Source organism: Solanum pennellii, chromosome 11 (genome assembly GCF_001406875.1).
Source record: "Solanum pennellii chromosome 11, SPENNV200".
NCBI classification, from domain to species: Eukaryota; Viridiplantae; Streptophyta; class Magnoliopsida; order Solanales; family Solanaceae; genus Solanum; species Solanum pennellii.
In genome coordinates, this window is record NC_028647.1 from 5787791 (window position 1) to 5808362 (window position 20572).

The following is a 20572-nucleotide window of genomic DNA, read 5'->3' on the forward strand; positions in this document are numbered from 1 at the left end:
CTCAAACTTCATAATTGAAAATTGAAATAAATGAAGACGATTTCGACAAGTAAAAGGTTAATTGAGAAGAATTCAGAGGGTCAATAAGACTAATGTAGAAATTGTGCACACAATTCCAAATCAAAACTGATGAGATGAAATGAAGAGCTGGGCGTCCAATGCACTTTGGGACGCAGAGTCGAAAATTTGGGCTAAGACAAGAGTCTTACCACTTAGAATCGCCTCGTGCCAAGAAGCCTTTTAAAACACTGCTACCACCATAAACATGAAGATTATCACCACCTACAATGCACAAGCAAAGATGTTCCATGTACAACGTCCCTCGATAACTAACAAATATGGTATCTAATATCCATGACTGGCTAAGTTCAATACTTCTTAACAAAGCTAAATATCACATCTCTTTGTAAATATACTTCTAAAATACATTAAACATCAGCTCCCAAATCTAAATTGAGAAACTGAAACTATTGATACATTGGAAAGACCGTCCCTGATCTGTAAATTATAATCTTCAGTCATCAGAGAACTTCATTCACTGTCCTCATCATCATCTGCCACGGAAAAGGGTGTTTTAGAAACGAGAAACATTTGTATGATGAGTTTATGCAATTGATCATCAATCAGGTGGAGAACAGGTGCAAAAGTTAGTACACTAAAATACTTGTGTTTCCACTGTATTATTCTAGTTGCACACAAATTTTAAGTGATATATCTTTAGGCCAGTGGTACAACTTAATAGGGATACTGCCAACATATGCTTGAAGGAGAATGAGGAGGAATATTGCTTTTATGGAACTTCAACCAAAGAAAAGAGGAAAATTGTTAGAGCAGTTAGGAAGCCATGGTGAGGAAATATGGAAAATGCAGTTGAAAACCAACTGAACAAGAAAGTTAATGCCTAGAAGGTTAAAGTATCTCAAATCAGCAAACCGCCACTGTAGAATATATAGTTGCTACTCCCTCAGTCCATTTTATATGAGTTATTTTGACTCGGCATGAAGTTCAAGAAAGAAAGGTTTTTGAAACTTGTGGTCTAAAATAATCGATAGATATTTGTGTGGCTGTATAAATCATTTCATTAAGAGTAAAATAAACATTTTAAAGTTGAATTATTACTTCATATAGAAATGTGTCATTTTTTTGGAACTGACTAAAAAGGGAAGTAAGTCATATAGGGAGTAACAAATATAATATACCTCCATTGAACTCCTCATCACTCTGACTGCTCTCATCATCTTCATCGTCATCATCGTCTTTGTCATCATCACTTGCACCATCGGCATCGCTATCACCATCCTTGTCATCATTCTTATCATTTTTAGGTGGTGACTTGGGTCTTGGAGGATCCACAAAGCTGGTCGTTGATCTCCTTCGTGTATTTGAAACAATGTTGCTTAAGTCAATGCCTTCCAATTCTTTTGCTGTTTGCTTTCTCTTTTTGACTTCTTTGATTTCTGGCAAATGGCATCAGCAAAAAGTTACACAACAGAACTTCCCCATATGCACCTACAAAGCTACACTTTTAACAATTCCCAACTAGACAATAATCAACAACATATCTAGTATAATCCTACAAGTGGGTGTTTGGGGAGGGTAGGATGTATGTAGACCTTACCCTACCTTTGTAAGATTGTTTCTGATAGATCCTCGGTTCAAAAGAAAAGAAAATGAAGCGTGTTCACATGAAAAGTATGACAGCACACTAGCAAGATACAAATCAACTACAATGTGAAACCAAGACAGGCTGGAAATGGAAAAAATAACAGCAACGAGGCGTCAAGATGGACAGCCAAAAAAAGCAACATGCAAGAAATGGACAAAGTAGAAGATACTATGCCAGTACTAAGCAGAAATACTATAACAAGGAGACAAGGGAAAGAGAAAACTAGCCTCATGTCTCTCCCACACAAAGGTGCTACAACGCTCAGCTACCAACTAACCTTCTACATACTCACTAAAGGTAATCCATAAGTTTCTGATAGTCCTCCAAACTGATACACTACAAGTGCTGATCACTACACCATTGCACTATTGACTTGACTGTCCATATTTTTCATGATCACCTCCTTCCATAGTGCTCGGTCTTCATTAGCATATTCGCATGTTGGAGGTCTCAAGTTCGGAACTCCTCACTAGCGAAGGCAAGGGGTTTGCCTTCTGGGTCAAGCTCATCGCACCGAGCTTGCCTAGTGCGGTTACCTCTCCTATGTGGTTTGCAAGCTATTGCATAGAAGCGGGGTTTTACCCTGTGCACACCCATAGGGTAGCGGTTGCGGGTTTCCTTGTCATTAAAAAAAAGCATATCCCCATAACCACTTCATCAAAAGTCAACTAGTGTAATTCACTATTGTGTAATTTCAGATTCCAAGACCCCTTAATTTCTTCTCAACCCTTCGGGGTGGCCCAGTGGTTTTGGCTTGGAACTTCCATGTTTTGGAGGTCTGAAGTTCGAAACGCCTTGCCAGCGAAAGCAAGAGGTTTGGCTTCAAGGTCGAGCTCGTAGCACCGGGCTTGCCTAGTGTGGGTTACCTCTCCTATGTGGTTTGCGAGCTATTGCATAGGAGCGGGTTTAAGCCTGTGCGCACCCAAAGGGTAGCGGCTGCGGGTTCCCTTGTCATAAAAAAAAAAGAATCTTCTCAAGTTGAACAACATCCCATTTCACTGAACGGAAGCCTTTATTCTCCTTGACTCCATTCCATAGAAAATACCTTCTAAGCTTGTCAAATTTATCCACCACCCCCAGCTGGAATTGGAAACATAGACATCACATAAGTACAGAATCTAGTACTGCATGAATCAGAATCAATCTACCTCCCAGGAATAGGTACAGCGACTCCACTTTGTAAAGCTGACTTGTCCTGCATCTGGATCACAAAAGATAATTGTGCCATCCGCATGACGCAAATGACAAATTTCCACATTTACTCCCTGTATGTTGCCTAACTGGAACCCCTTGAGCAATTTCTTTTGCATTGTTGTTCTTACCATGCCATTGAGTCCTTCCATGGCTATGATGAAGAGGAAAGGTGAAAGAGGATCACCTTGTCTGAGTCCTCTTTCAAAGGTAAAACCCCTCCACAGGTTCTCCATTTACAAGGACAGAGAATCTAACAGTTTTGATACAAAAGCTCATCCACTTCAGCCACTTAACACCAAACCCCATCTGATTCAGAATAATCAAAAGATATTCCCAGTTCACATGATCATATGCCTTTTTCAATGTCAACCTTGCACATAATACCTGGATCATCACTTCTTAGCCTAGAATCCATACATTCAGTAGCCATTAGTGCAACATCCATTATTTGTCTTCCCTTAATGAAAGTCATCTGTTTGTTGACCAGTTAGTGCACCACCCTTTATCAACCTTTCTACTAACAGCTTGGCAATGATTTTATAAACACCACTTATGAGACTTAATGGCCTAAAATCTCCAAGTTCAGTTGTACTATTCTTCTTGGGAAAAAGAGCCACAGAAGTAGCAATCAGGTTCTTTTCAAACATCTGATGCTGATGAGAATGCTGCAAAGTCCCCATTATGTCTACTTTAAGCATTACCCAAAAAGTTTGGAAAAAGCTCATTGGGAATCCATCAAGTCAGGCAGCCTTGTCACTGGCACATATTTTTGGAAAAAGCTCATTGGGAATCTATCAAGTGGAGCCTTGTCACTGGCACATATTTTTATAAAACTGCACCTCCTCTTCAAAATTTGTTACCTTGTATACTACAGATCCAAGATACTTGAAACTGCTTCTCCTGGGTACAATTGTGTATCAATCTTCACTTCTACCTTCTGCATCGCGTGCTATGTCACTGAACTTGCACACTAGGTACTTTGTCTTACTCCTGCTTAACCTAAAACATTTAGACTCTAATACATGTCTCCAAGCTTCCAATTGCTTGTTAACTCCCTTGAATGTCTCGACAATCAATACTATGTCACAGCAAAGAACATACACCACAGCACATCCACTGGATATATCGCGTTAATTGAGTCATCACTAAGACAGACAAAACGGGCTAAGGGCTGAGCCCTGATACAACCCCATCATGACCGAGAAATTTCCATGTTTCCTACTGCTCTTACTCGGGTCTTGGCACCATCATACATGTCCTTATTTGTCCCAACTCCCAATATAAGCCATTGTACACGTCTAGACTCAGACATCTCCATAGAACCTCCCTAGGAACTTTGTCGTGTGCTCAGAAGGAGCAGGTAAAAGAAGCAACTTAAAGTAGCAGAGAAGTGAAGAAGCTATATACATTTCAACTGAAAATTTGTTATAGCTAACACAGTCACAACATCTTACTACTCCATTAGACACTTTTAGTCATAAAGTACCTTTTTCGGTGGGGTTCGATGATAGTCCTTCTGCAGAAAGCATCTTTTCTAACTCCTTTATCAGGAAGCCTTCACGTTTGTCGTCAGATACCTGTTTGGCTCTCTTATAAAGAAAAGGAGCAACACTGGTGGGAAGGTAGAACGTTTCAATTAGAATGTGATCCGAGCATCAGTTACAGATAATTAGAAATCTTACAAAAAGACAAACCTCATCCCACAAGCTTTGAAGATTGATTTCAGATGTTCCACACGTTTTCCGTATCCAGTATTAGCTGATGCTCCCTTTACAACTTTCTCCTGCAGTTAGTTTAATGAATAAGAATCATATACGAGCATGGGGAGGGTTTCTAACATAATATTATATGGAAATTATCATAACTCACCTTGTCAGATATTATTTCAGCCGACGATCCAGATTGACCATCTTCAGAATCACTCTTATCAGTGTCTCCGTCACTATCTTCATCTGACAGATTCTTAGAAACTTCTTTCTGCTTTTTTGCAGGGACATTATCTTCTGAATTAGGTTTTTTCCGTTTCTTCAGTCCTTCAGATTTCTCAACTGTTTCTTTTGCAGCAGAATTCTTTCCTGATTTTACTTTTTCTGCTATACGTTTACATTTGCTGCTAGAATTGGAGTTTTCACCACTCTTCTTTGCTGTTTTACTTTTGTTTTCAGGGCTTTTCTTAACACTGCTAGATTTAGGAGCTTCAGAAGGTATTAACACCTGTTAAAAAAACTGTGATGATTAACAAACATACTCCTCTTGGAAGTAAAGAGGTTGTTTGAAACAAAATACCACCTCATCTATTTGATTATGAATAAACTTCTTAAAGGCATCAAGAGAATTTTTCTCAAGACCAAGATCTTCTTCCAAAAGTCTACGAACACCAGCCAGAGTTATTGACCTGCGATAAAACGTTCACTTGAAACAGTTAAAACACAGAAAAGGAAAAGAACAAGATAATGGAAGGCCAACATTGCATAAAAATAAGTAAATAAAACCTTTGAGAGAAGAGATGCAATTGAAATAGATCAAACTCTTAAAGAAGTGGCAGGTGTATTCACCAGTAATACATAAAACCAGCTAAAAAGGCTCATCTTCTTTTAAAAGTAAAATGTTAGAGAAAGTGGAATAAATCAACTAACAGTACTCCCCTGACAATCAAGGGCCTATTTGACTAGTGACTAGCTCAATGTCTCGTGATTGAAAACCAATATCTGTATTTTTTCTTTTAAAAGAAAAAGAACATTTTGTCTGATATCTTTCCAGTATTAATGTGGATTATCGCTAACAACTATTTCCTTCACTGCTGTTTATCAGCTTTTCATCTCTTATCCATCTAGGCAAATCCTCATGCAACATCATACCATTACGAAGAATTTGACTCAACCCAACTCTACATTCTCACTATTTTGAAGCTGCCATTATATTGAACTATTATGGCAAAGATTGCCAAAACACCAGGTTCGCATACATCCTACCCTCCCTAGACCCCACTATACACTGGGTATGTCATAATATTCTCAAAACACTTATCACATACTCCAATTCAGAATAAAGCTTCTCCCAAAGCACATCCAAAAACAATTTGTTAAGCTTCCCCCAAAGCACATCCAAAAACAATTTCAACAAATTACACCAATTGAAGACTCCTGAAACCAATAATTAGCACAGAAACAGGCCTAAACGCTGTCTAATCTTAGAAGAAATGAAGCACAAAGTGCATTCTATTTCTTCTGTGTAGTTTCTTTCTTGAGTAATTTGCTCATTATTTCATTTGAAAAGTAACAGTTACGAATTCTCATTAGCAGGGCACTGGGAGTGCAAAAAGCAACCAGAATATAGTACACTCCTTGCAGGAAGAGATGCACCAGTTTCTTCAAAAATAACAAATAAGTCAACTCAGTCAGTCAGCTACAAATGTTTAGTTCTACCAAAAAGCTTATGATCTCCTCATTTTATCAAGCATAAGTTCCTTTGCAGCAAAAATAACAATGAAAAAAGAGCTAAGAAACCGACAAATTATAAACCCATTGAAGGACAACTCTTCTCCTTGAGATGCCCTTCTATTTCTTCCATCCGAATGCACCAAAACATGCATGTGTGTATCATTTGTATTATGTAAGGAGAATTTTCCTAACCAATGAAGAACTTCATGGACTTCTACTATTCCATATCAGTTTCCAAAGGCATCAGTCAGTTGATTATTAAGGGCATGACAAAAGTTAACCCTCAAACCATATTTCAGCAATTCAGTCAGATTAAATAACTAACTTTGATTAAAGTGAATAAGCCTCAGTTTGTAACAAAAGCAAGCTACTGAACTCTTGTTTTGTGTGAATTTTTTGGAGAACATAACAGAAATGTTTTCCCATCTCAACAAAATTTATTAGCTTAAATATCCAACATTGTCATTACAAGAAATAAGAAACAACAAAAATAAGGTCGATAAAAATGGACCCCTAACCTTTCTTTACATGAGTCATCAACCAATTTATATCTTTACTGCCATTCAATTATCATAAAAAGATCTTTGAATGCCATGAATGAAGTTCTATAGATATTACACGTGGTAAAATGGATAGAAGAAATACCCAATGGGTGATATAATGGTTTCACTACAACTAGGTTTTTGTTTTGATAAGAGATAAGTGATAACAAGGTATTAAAGAGCATATGATATTAAAAAGGACTTGTAAAATTTGGATAATCTAAAGCTATTATGAATTATCATCCATTTACTGCCATATCATTTATAACCCATTAGGTTGAATGCAGAAAGTCTTCATTGAAAACTCATTTTGCCACATTATCAAGTATATAACTACACAATTACTCATGAAGACTTGATTTTTCTAATTATTTCACTATCAAGGCTTGTGTAGGAGCCACCTTATGCGACTCAACTAAAACACCAAGTAACTTGCTACAGTCCACAAGTGGAGGTGCTGGGTAAACCTGCTCATAAAGGTTAGACTAGACGGGCTCAGACTGAGTGTTGCAGGTCAAATTCAAACTTGGATTCTTGATATTGTTGCTCCTAAGCTTCAACTACTCAGCCATCCCCTTAGGTACTACTTGTGAAGATTCTTCTGGATTTCAACAACAATAGAGGACCCAAAGAAAGTAAAGAAAAAGAGAAGCGGAAGGAAGAAAGAGAGAGAACAAGAACCTTTGCTTATAGTGAGGATTCATATAGTAACCCCAACTTGTTTGGGACTCATAGTAGTTGTTGTTGTTGTTATTATTATTATTATTATTATTATTATTATTATTATTATTATTATTATTTTTCTATAATTCAAGATTGAGCTTTAGATTTATATTTCCATTATATTGTATAATGGAAGGAGCTTCTGTTGGATGTCCTTATTTAGGATATACAGGTGAGATAAAAGGGGGAAGAAAAGTGATGCTCTAGAATTCTTGTCATTCAAGTAATAGTTCAAAAGGGGTCAGGTTGCACCATAGGATGAAAGGCAACAGTAGACTATTTCACTAACATGTTTATCTCATTCCTTTTCTCCCAACAACTTTTAAACAGCAGGGGTTATGTCCCACATAACTGCCTCAGCGAATTTGAAGCAACATGATCTGGGAAGAATCTACCACTGGTCAAGGCCAAAGTCATTAGTCATTCCGGGGAACAGATGTAAACAACTTGGAATGAAAAGAGGAGCTAAAGCTATGAACAAGCATACTAAAGTGTTCCCAAGCAATTGTCAGGAGAACCGGCAGGTACAGAGTCATAGCTGTAAAAGATAGAATGGTAAACAGCTAGCAATGAAAGATACGTACTCGGAATTATCTCTGAAGTGATCAGCTCTCTCCCAGATGGCCTTCTTTATTGAGCTCTCACTTACCTTTAGACTTTGAGCATCCACTGACTCAGATTTCGAGCTCATAACGCCCATTATAGGAGAATCATCCATTTCTGCTTGATCAAGTGCTGGCTCTTTGATATCTTTCTTTATCACTTGCTTTTTGGGGGACTCGAGCACTTCTTTTTCTTGTTCAGTTAAAGAAGCATCTTTTTCCAAATTTTCCTGGGAATCCTTAGGGACACCATCAGCAGCAGCATTCTCCATTAGCTAGCATGTCAAACAAAAAACAATTAGAAACTGTAAAAGGCCTTTTCATGCGAGGGCATATAATGTAACATGCCAAAAGTGCAAAAATGACAAATTGAAGAAGAGCTTGCAGAAAATAGCTACTGAAAGCATTACAGTCTGAAGCATAACTGCATAACTCTCATTAAATTAATCACAGATGGAGAATGTCACTCTGAACTGACCAAACAACTACCTAGAAGTCTAAGTAAAAGTAACCATAAGAATAATTTTCTCATAAAGAGGGTGTCATTTTAAGGCTTGCTTGAGGCTCTCTTAAGCCCCAAAGCTGGGTACACAGCCAGGTGCCAAGGCAATGGGCTCGCGTGGGCTCTATCTTGAAAATGTGGCCTTAAACAATAAATATAGTTGACCAATTGTATGCTAATGTTATAAGAAAACTATGAGTTAATATTTAATGATTAGGCATAGGAAATTTGAGATTTCGTGTTAAAAGCTAGTCAATATTCACTGAATATATTACAACCAATTTAGATGTTTTAAATGACCTTTTGATTTTTATAGTTTCATTGAAGGCATCAAGAAGATGCAGTAGATACAAACAAGAATGTTAGTTCCATTACAAAATTTAAAGGACTCTTAACTTAATGACATGATTATATACCTCATACATTATGAAATACAATGAATAGAAAGACAATGCAGAAACATAATAATCAAAATGTGAACATTAGACAACTTAAGAGTACATAAAATGTGAAAATCCAATAATCATTTCATACATTAAGAAATACAATAAATAGCAAGATGATGCGGAACAGAATACACAAAATGTACCATTTATAAACTAAGAAACAATAACTTACCTTCTCCAAGATCTGCTTAATGAATCGTTTATGCACATCAAGAGCATACTTTTCAAGCTCCAAGTCTTCCTCTATCAGTCTACGGACCCTCTCCAAAGTGAAGGAGCTGCACCATGAATTCGAAGACACCCAACAAACATTAGATCAATAAATTTTTTATATAATTAAGTGTCCATAATAAAAGTTTGATATAATAAAGTGTCCATAATAAAAGCATTTATTGTATGTTGTTGGTTCAATACACTTCCATTGTATTTGTAAAATTCAACGCGAATTGAAATGTCGAGACTTGAAGACCTCTAGAACATGGAACAATACTTTCATGCTGTTTGTGCCCCATATGAAGAAAGAAAGAGCCCTTTGAGTAGAAGATCATGCATGAACAACATCTGTTGCTATTAACCCTAAATATCCTAACATAATCAGTTTTACAGCTACCCACCCCAATTTTAGACAAATGGGTAAGGTTACAAGATCACACTTGAGCTGCTCAAGGAGTAAAACTGTCTACTCTCTCATTTTCACAAGTAGCTCTTGGTCATAGAGATATTATTGAATTTATTTCCCAAGTATTGATCAGATTGCTCATCTATTTCAGTTTGATAACAGAGACCAATTATATGAAAAATTGAAAACATTGTTGTTAATTCAGAATATCTCCTGTAGCACTTAAGTGTGGTCGCTTGGTTAATGGAGTGGGTTAGAACCATGAGGTCTAAGGTTATAATCCCAGTTTAGGCAAAAACACTAGGTGATTTCTTCTCATCTATCCAAGCATTGGTGGACTGTAATACCAGTGCCTGTGTTGGTGGGAGGTAGAGGCACTTGGTGTAATTCGCATAAGATTCCAAATATCATAGTCATAAAAAGATTCAATATTTCTCTTGCATCTCAAAATTGTTGTTTTAAATTTGTTTCAAAATTTTAAATTTGCCATCTGTTACATTTTTGGTCCATTCTTATCCTTGTCGTTAGCAAAGCATCTCATATTTGCCCTTGCCTTGAAAAAAAGCACCAAATTTACCCCTGAACTTTAAACTATGAGTTGACATTAACATCCAGTTGGAGGTTCGTCGGGGTTCAAGGGCAAAAACAAGAGCATTAGGGGTAATATTGAAACAAAGGTCTATATAACACAATGTTGTTAGTGGGGGAGCTCCAGACAGAGATAGATGGAAGATTGTCCCAGCCTGTATCTGGTGGACAGGAGAGAGATAAATGCTACATGTTTGGAGAGCAAAAGTTGTGATCTTCAGAGGATCAAATTGAACTGTATCAAACTTTTTTGTTTCTGGTGTAAACAGACGTATTTAGAGGATACTGAGTCAATTATTGAGATCTTTTTATTTTTGACACTAGTAACATTGTATTTCATTCAGTACTTAGGTAGTACTGAAAAACCATATTTACAAAAAGAAGAAAAAGATTAAAGTCCTTCCAATGCTAAACCTGGAAATAGGTGGACCCTAAACCATCTATGATTGACTCATGATTGGCTCAGTCTCATAGGAGTAGACATTTGTACACCAAAAATAGAACAACAAAATACATTTATGCTTGACTTCGTGCAGGTTGTTGTCCCTATTTTCATAACATCTATCATTTCTCTCTCTCCATATAGTCCACCATATACAAGCAGGTATCATCCTTGGCGCTACTTAGAATTTAGATTCAGATATCCTGATTTGTTGATAAGTTGCAATTATGGTTTTCAGTACAACCCATGTACTGGTTTTTGTCAATACATACGAATGTTACCTTTCTCAAAGAATAACACAATGTTGTTCAATATCGAATAGTACTAAGGCAAATTTGACCCTTCTCTACACAGAAAAGATTCTATAATAATGTAAGACCTACTTAACAATAAATATACTTGTACTAAAAAGATGTATACAATATACTTATACTAAAAAGATGCATATATATAATATCATATATGGGAAAACCTGGAGAGTGGGTGTGCCAATACTAACATACAACAAACCCAAAATAACTTGAGATTAACTCTCCTCCCCCTCTCCTGGCTTCAGTGGAAGAACGTGTTCCCTATTGTAACACTCAGAAAACTTATTTTCCCTTTCTTTTGTTTAGGCAATAAGAAGATTTCTCCAATTTTCACTCCACTGACAAAAATGGGCACCCTTTGGCACAACTAGCAGAGAAAATACCAACACTTGATCTGGATACAGCTCCAGATCTGAACCAACGGTCCTGGCACTTCCACTGCTCCACGATAATCCCAACAACAGAAAATTCCCAATTGACCCATAATGTTTTTTCAGTTCCTATCCCCTTACCCTCACCCATATCCCAAAACAACCACTTCAATCAATCAAAATGACTGTAAAAAGGTGAATCAAAGTAGTATCTCACATTAAATCAATGGAAACTAGAAAATTAGCATTAAAAAAATCAGGAAAAACATACTCGGCATTATCTTTGAAATGTTGGATACGCGATCGCAAAGCTTCCTCAATCTTGACTTCCATCACTGGCTTCTCTTCGTTCACCTCCATCGCCATCTTCTTACTAACCCTATTGCCTCTTAAACACTCAAAAGATATACACAGACTCGAAGGTTACAGTTAACTTGAGGAGTGTTTAGGGCTTATCAAAAACAATCACAACTCTCACTCTTTTTTCCCCCCTTTTTCTTCCCTTTTTTGGAGCGTTTCCCTCCTTAGTATATAGTCTCGTGTGTTGGTACCAAAAAAAATGTTCTCTTTTTTTTTTAACTAATATTTTGTTATTTCGTAAATAAGCGAGAAAATATTAATTTAATAGTATTTATATGCGATTAAGCAAATTTATACATATTACTTAATTAATTATCATAGTTATAACATTATACATTAATATGTGGACTGAACTTTGAGTTTGGATAATTAGTCACGTTTGTATGTGTATAATTCGTCAGAATGTACAAATACATATGTATAATTTATAATTATCTACAATTCACTTCTCTCCCTCTCTCTTCCCTCTCCCAATGTCGCTCGCCTCTCTCCTTCCTCTCCCAATCTCGCTTGCAATATATACAAATGCATATGCATAATATACAATTATCTAACCGATATACATATACAATTACCTCTCTCTCACTCGCCTCTCTCTTCTCTCTCTCAATCTTGTTCGCCTCTCTCCTTCCTCTCCCAGGTTCGCTTGTCATATATACAAATACATATATATAATATACACTTATCGAACCGATATCATATACACTTCATCTCTCTCTCATTCTTTGTCCTCTCTCACTCGCCTCTCTTCTCTCTCCTCTCTATAAAATGTAGCTACGCATTGTTATTATCAAATTGTAGCTATGGAAAGTAATTAGCTATTTCTGAGTGACTGTATGTGAAAGTTCATCTTTATATATCTAGTATAATATTGTTAAGGAAGAATGAGAAGTGGGGATCCAGAGTAGCATAACCCGATAGGTAGGCTATTAGATTGAGTCGAAAGCCTACCTACGCATAAACGTTTCGATTTGAGCGAGAGCCCAAACGGGTGAGACGAGAAGATCTTCATAGGAATATCAATGAAATGGTTCGATCGATTATTTTTAAAAATAACATAATCTCAATTTTTTGGGTATTTTATTATAAATAAAATTAGATTTTTAAAATCGTCTCTATCATATCAAAAAAATTTCGATATCGATATGGTTCGATTGATTTTTCCATTTTTTTACTTTTACAATATCACCTCAGTAAATTATTATTAAATTATTTCTTTCAGAAGTATGTTCTTGAAGAAATACTTCAATTCTTTACTAAGAAGCCTGGAGTGTAAAACTTTGTCGTCGTGTTGTTTGATCTTAAACATTTAATAGGAGTGTTTGCATAGGTTTTGTCATATTGTATGATGAAATATTTGTTACCATTTATTTTGAGTTTAAACCTTATAATTAAGTAAAGGCTAATTAAAGAGCAAAGACCTAAAGTCTTCTAGTCACCAGAGGCCTACGAATTAGGTTTTATTTATATTTGAAAAAATGTTTAAAAATATATTTATATATTTAATTAACATATTCTTGATATATAAAGGAGAACTTTCACATATAGCCACTAAAAATAGCTTAATTACTCTCCATAGCTATAGTTTGATAATTAAAATTCGTAGCTTCAAGTTATAGGGAGGAGAGAGACGAGCGAGACGGGGAGAGAGAGGAGAGAGCTGAGAGAGAGCAAAAAGTGGGAGAGAGGTGAATTATATATGTATATTGGTTAGGTAATTGTATATTATACATGTGTATTCAATTTGTATATATAGCAAGCGAGATTGGGAGAGAGGAAAAAAGTAAGTGAGATTGGGAGAGAGGCGAGCGAGAAAGGGAAAAGAGTGGGAGAGAGGTGAATTATATATGTATATTGGTTAGATAATTATATATTATACATATGTATTTGTATAAAAAGCAAGCGAGATTTGAAGAGTGAAGAGAGAGGCGAGCGAGAGAGAGCTAAGTGGGAGAGAGGTGAATTGTATATGTATATTGATTAGATAACTGTATATCATACATATGCATTTGTATAAAAAGCAAGCGAGATTTGGAGAGAGAGGAGAGAGGCGAGTGAGAGAGGGCAGAGAGTGGGAGAAAGGTGAATTGTATATGTATATTGATTAGTATATTATACATATGTATTTGTATATTATGGTGAATTATACATATACAAATGTGATTTATTATACAAACTCGAAATCAGCCCACAAATTAATGTAAAATGTTAGTCGTGAATGGTAATTATAGCAAACCACGTAATTTTCACATATATACAATATGCTTACATACACATAAAGTTATTTAGTTCGATTCAAAATTTTTATTATTTTCTTTTTATAAATTTAAAAATCGTCTCAATTGTTCGAGACAGTTATACACTTAAATAAAAGTCTACAATTTCATTGAAAAACTTATATAAAACGATTTAGTCATTTTTCGATTTTTCATGTTCTTTTCTCACCCCTAGCTCAACAAATATTGTGGCCTAAAGCCAAACTTTAAGAAGAAGCTTTTAAAGTTCTTTAAATAAAAATTGTATTTATTTAAATTTAGAATTTCTTTCGTAGCTTATAATATAATTTTTTAATATGTATATTGAGTTATGAACGAATTAATTGATATTTTCTAGTTGACAATATTTTTTTGAAACATATTTCACCAATTGTTTCAAAATAGAGTAATTGTTTAGTAATAATATATTTTTATTTTTTCATTAAGTTATGGACCTATAAATCGCGATCTAAATATCCGTTATGAAAATTTGAAAATAGTATGAAAAAAATGTTAAGACCATAGACGATAGAGTAATTTCAATTATATGTTAGTTAGACAAATAAACAACAAAATAATTTAATGTTGTCCAGAAAAATAACTTCCCAAGAAGTATATTTGCATGATTATTTTAAAACAAAAATAAGGAAAAAGACTCAAATGTGCCATCAAACTTTTAGAAAAGACTTATTTATGTCATCAGTTAAAAGTTTAGCTCATTTATGTCATTATCGTTAAACAAAAGACTCATTTATGCCATTATTTTTTAACAGTGATTTTGTAAAATCATTTTTGACACGTAGTTAATTATAATTTGATCACATTATCAATTTTTAATTAAAAAATCATGATTCTAAATTTTTTATTATTATTAAATGAATTGATGACGTGGCCGAATTATAATTGACCACGTCATCAATTTTTTGATAAAAAAATTAAAATTCTGAATAAAATTTCATGTTCATAATATTAACACCAGTAATTCATTTTTCTTAGTAATTTAGAATATATTCCCATTTTTCATAATTTTTTAAACATATTTATTTATTATTAATATATAAAGAGAATATAATTTCAATAATATACTATTTTGTTTTTTTAACAAATAAGGGATGAACAAAACCGAACTATTTGAAAATTATCATTGCACCCATGGATTTTGAATGTAAACAAATGTTGTTGCATGATGGTAAAATAGTGACACTTAACTTCTCACGTTAGTTAATTATATAGAATATATATCGTAGATATTAAAATATTGTGGGACTCTATAAGACGTATCCATTCGAGTTAAGACTTTACGTGATGTATTCAATTCCAATTAGAATTCTTAGAGGTTATTCAACACTAAATTCCAGTTCATGTCTATATAAAATGTATCATATTCCCTTTAAGTGACATATAAAAAAATCAACATCTCAAAAATTCTATAAAGAGATCAACATCTCAAAAATTCCATAAATTCATGAAATATTTATAAGGAGTTAAAAACAAAATCATTCTAGTTTGAGGAATATGCCACCAACAATTCTCGAATTATGAAAATCTAATTCAAATCATGTTAATTCGAGAAATACGCCACTAGCAGCCTAAAATTATAAAAATAAGTCATTCGAGTTCGGAAAACACGCCACTAATAACCCTCAAATCACGAATAAATATCTTATAAAAGAAGAATCAAGAGGTAAACATATCTATGTCCGTACTATTTATCAATAAAATATTTTTATTTATAATTACTTTATTTGTCTCTTAAAAGAAAAAGATATATTTTATATATTCTGAGAACTCTATATTTTATACGTCCTGAAAAAATATGTGAAATATTTTTGTGCAATCATCATCACAAAAACCTTGTCTTGATACCTTATTTATATTTTACTATAACTGTCTTCACACTTGCCTTGTTATCTTTAAATATAATATTTTCATATACATAAATGCTTACTTTAAATATAATATTTTCATATTTCGTTTACTTTTAATTATTATAATTGTGATAAAAATTTTGATTAACAATCTACAATATATTTATTATTATATTGATATGCGAAAATTTACAATTTCATAGTACTTTTTGCATAACTTTTTAATATCTAAATTTTTGTTTACAATATCGAATTAATGCAATCTAATTTCACTTTCAAAATTAGGTAAATTGACTTTTGAAAAATGCAAGATGACAATTAAAACTGGACGAACGAAGTATATGTATTTTTTTCAAACTTGAGTTTACACATTTCTAGATTTTAAGTTTATTTTTTTAAACTTATAAATACTTTTCCCCACGACTTTATTTAATATAGAAACATCAAATGCATGGTTCTATAGAAAGCAATAACAATGAGCAATCAAGATCTTTGTAAGCATGACTTATATATTCTATTACATCAACAAAGAAAATAAAAGATATTGTATTGTTCTCAAAGGTTATTTCTTTTATAACACAACTATTTTAAAATAATATTAATAAAATATCATGAAATAATAGACATAAATTATTATTTTCTCAATTTGTAAATTAACTAAATAGAGGTGTATACTTTGTTTCTAGTTATTTTTCTACTTGTGCAGAAAAGCAATTGTGGTAGGAAAATATTGCAAAAACAAAAAGTAAAATTTTATACCAATCCCGTAAATTATATCATATTTTTATTCTTTTTCAAATTATAAAATATTGGTACATCTCAAAACGTCCTGGTACATCATGATTTTGGATACTTCCCAATATATTGTATTTTGATGTTGGATACATCACTCAACATTTTCGATTCATCACGTACATCTCAATATGGACACTTCCCAATATATTGTATTTTGATGTTGGATACATCACTCAACATTTCAATTCATCACGTACATCTCAATATCTCGTATGAAGTGATGATCGATATATCACGTAAAGTTATATATCTGAAAATAGAAGAAAGTAAAGATTTTTGTCATTTTTTAAAATGGCAGGAAATTTTCAAAATTATGATAAAATAAGCTATAGCCTATATGTTTAGGTAAATTTTCCATTTTATTCTCCTTTTATTCTGTAGCTCATTTAGGTTTTGATTCTACACGTGTGTCGACATTGAGCTATTATATATTATATTGAATTAAAGATATAATCTAAATTATATTTTGAAGTAAATTCAAATAGATATAAATGCGTACATACAAACATAATATGTGACACTTTTAGTATTAAATTATTAGTTCATGATGGATTCAAATGCTACATTAACTAATTAGCTCTACTGGCTCATAATTTGTTTCAAACAAAAAAGATTATTTGTTTGAAAAAGTTGTATGTTTTTTTTTAAAAAATTCCTTTACCTTTATATAGGTTCAAAGCTTGAATTTAATTCAAAAAAATCTCATTCATAATTTAAAGCTTGACATGCACATATATGATTTGTCGAGGGATAGACAAGAGACAAAATCATAAGTCGGAGTTATGGGTGTGAAAAAATTCTTACTAGGAAGCGTTTTCTTTCTAATGAGGCCCTATTGGGCGCAAATACTGTAAACTAATTGATTTGATACTACTCCATGACAATGGAGCTTGAGAGAAAGATGAAGAAGGAAGAGAGAAGATATTATTGAATGAATGAGAATTACAGCGGTACAAACTACTTATATACAATTTGTAGATTAGTTAACTAACTATTAAACTAATTGTTATTATTACTTAACTACACTATTAGCTAACTAATTAATACACGTCAGTAAGCTAACTAATAGTTAGTTACAGCTATGGCTGGCAGTGGTACCGGTACCGGGAGAATCGGACCGGTAATTACCGAAACCGGTACTGTGCGGACCGGTAACATTCCGGAACCGGTACCGGATCGGTCCGGGAAACCAGTAAAAATAGTAATGTTTCGTCCCGGTCCGGAAGAGAACTGGTAGTATATCGGACCGAACTGGACCGGTAACCGGGACGAACCGGTATTTAAAAAAAAATTAATTTTTTTAATTGAATATAATTTTTATTATAATAAATAAGCAATTAAAAATTTAAATTTCAAACTTTAAAGTTATAAAATTTAAATTTCAAACTCTTATATTTTGAAAATTTTAAATTCAAACTTTAAAGTTTTAATTTAAAATTTTCAAAATTTTAAAGTTTCAAATTTAAATTTTCAAACTTTAAATTCAAACTTTTAAAGTTTGAAAATTTTAAATTCAAATTTTGAAGTTATAAAATTTAAATTTCAAACTCTTAAAGTTTTAAATTTTTGAATTTAAACTTTAAAGTTATAAAATTTAAAATTGACTCTATTAAAAATTAAATTTAATACAACAATATTAAAAAACAAATTAAGGCGAATAGCCTATATTTTTATTAATATTTATTTGATATTACAATTATATTTACAAAAATATTAGTTTGAATTAAATCTCGAATTATCATACTTTTACTAATAGTTGGTGCCACCATATAAATTCCTTCGTAAATCATTCAACATTTCTTTAGTAACATGTTCGGGAATAGGTTGAATAGAAAGATCTTCCATTGCTTCAATCCCGTCGTCTCTATAATCCTGCATTACTTCATCAACGTCATCTTGAAATTTTGTCGGTAGTGGTTCACGACCCAAATTTCTTCTCTCGGCATTAATCCAATCTCGAAATAATACCGATATCTCCAAGCTGTCGGCTGCTAGTGAATGCCTATGTTCTCCAAGTTGAAACCTTGCTGCACTAAAGACGCCTTCCGAAGCTACCGACGACGCTTGCATTGCTAATATATCTCGAACCATCGGTACTAGTTTTGGAAATCCTTTGGCGCGAGCTCTCCACCATTTGAGAATATCTTCAGTAGGTTCTGTATTTTGATTAATATAGGCATCAAAATCATTTCTATTATCGTGAGAAAGTTCAAGATAATCCTCTAAATAATTATTAATATTATTTTCATCAAATCTAACCCTAGAGCTTTCAGGTTCATTTTCACTTGATAAATTTATATTAGCATTATATAAATCATACAATTTTCTAGCTTCAATTTTTATGTTATCTTTAACTTGTTGACAACTAGGAATTTCTTCTAATAGATCATTAATATCTAAGTTAAAATATATTTTTTCAACCATTCATGATGAACCGAAATCTTTATATTTAGGGTGTAACAAACATGCAGTTAAATAAATTTGAGGAATAGGAATATAATATTTTTTAAATTTTATAATCATTTTTTCAATGGTTTGTTGAAATCTTGGTTTATTTTTAAATTTATATAATTTAGAAGAAATCATACAAATATCAGGCAAAAGAGTACAAATTGATGCACTATAAAGTACAGAAATTCTTTTTGTAGTTAAGTAAAAAACTTTTAGGAAATCTATAAGTTCATTTATATTACGCCAATCATTATCATCTAGTCTATATGTTATATCAGAATAATGAGCATTCCAAACCATTTGTAAGGGTATTCGATATTCATAAGCGACTACAAGCATTTCATATAAAGTATTCCATCTAGTAGCCACTGTTTTTGGAATTTTTCTAGGTGGAAGATTATTTTCAAAACAGCGAGTTTGAAAATCTTTACGCTGAGACTTAACTTGACATTTAAATATAAAATGACATGCATTTTCAACTTTCATACATCCGTTATCATACATATTTACACCATCTCTAACCATCAAATTATATATATGTGCACTACACCTAATATGATAATTATCACCATAGAAAGGACAAAGTGTAGTTTTTAAATATTGAACAGCAGAATTATTACTTGAAGCATTATCTAAGGTTATACTACTTATTTTATCACATATTCCATAACTTTGTAAAATATCTAAAATAGTTTCAGCAATATAACTACCGATTTTTTGCATTTGACAAAATTTATAACCTAAAATTCTTTTTTGCATATACCAATTTTCATCAATCCAATGTCCAGTAACAGTCAAATAATCGTTACCATTTACACTACGACCCATATCAGAAGTAATAGCTATTTTACAAGTATTATAGTAAAATAAACAACGAAGATATTGAAAATGTTGTGCATGATAATCAAATACAGCCTTTTTTTATTGTATTTCTAGCAAAACCTTTAAAATTTGGATTATATACAATTTGAATATAATGTATAAAACCGGGATTTTCAGCAAAACTAAATGGCAAACCCATAACACATATCATTTTAGCTAGTTCTTCAAGATCTTTTTCTCTACTATATGAAGGTAGTAAACTAGAGCCAGAAACATTAGACGAATTTAATTGTGTTTGTACCATTTTAGAGCCGCCTACTCCTACATTTTTAGGAAGGGGGTAACCGTATTTTTTAGCTTCCGCTACCGCTTTAGCATGCAAAAATTCATTTTTACAACAAGACATTAAATGACTACTCAAATGTCACGTCCCGCCAGATTTGCCAACAATTTTATGATTTAATATATGTTTACATTTATTACAAATAGCTTGTGTTTTATCTTCGTTTTGTGTCATAAATTGCCAAACAACCGATTTTTTAACACGTTCTACCTTAGGCCTAGGATGTACTGGG

The 20572-nt window shown here is 33.1% G+C and overlaps 1 protein-coding gene across 1 annotated transcript; it reads right to left on the reverse strand.

Annotated features, from left to right (window-relative positions):
• Positions 1-84: 84 nt before the first annotated feature.
• LOC107002863 (protein starmaker-like) lies at positions 85-11964 on the reverse strand. Its single transcript, XM_015201052.2, has 9 exons — positions 11718-11964; positions 9288-9393; positions 8150-8442; positions 5150-5255; positions 4730-5074; positions 4555-4643; positions 4347-4471; positions 1200-1457; positions 85-554 (listed from the first exon to the last, which is right to left on the reverse strand). Exons 1-9 carry the CDS (start codon positions 11810-11812, stop codon positions 532-534), a joined length of 1440 nt encoding a protein of 479 aa, XP_015056538.1. The 5' UTR covers positions 11813-11964; the 3' UTR covers positions 85-531.
• Positions 11965-20572: the final 8608 nt, after the last annotated feature.

Bases quoted from the DNA above. Each gene is read 5' to 3' on its own strand.
- LOC107002863 (XM_015201052.2), bottom strand. From the start codon at position 11,812: ATGGCGATGGAGGTGAACGAAGAGAAGCCAGTGATGGAAGTCAAGATT. The intron at 4,644-4,729 runs GTGAGTTATGAT...AACTAACTGCAG, and splicing joins CTGAAATAATATCTGACAAG to GAGAAAGTTGTAAAGGGAGC. The intron at 4,472-4,554 runs GTTTGTCTTTTT...CCTTCCCACCAG, and splicing joins TTCAAAGCTTGTGGGATGAG to TGTTGCTCCTTTTCTTTATA.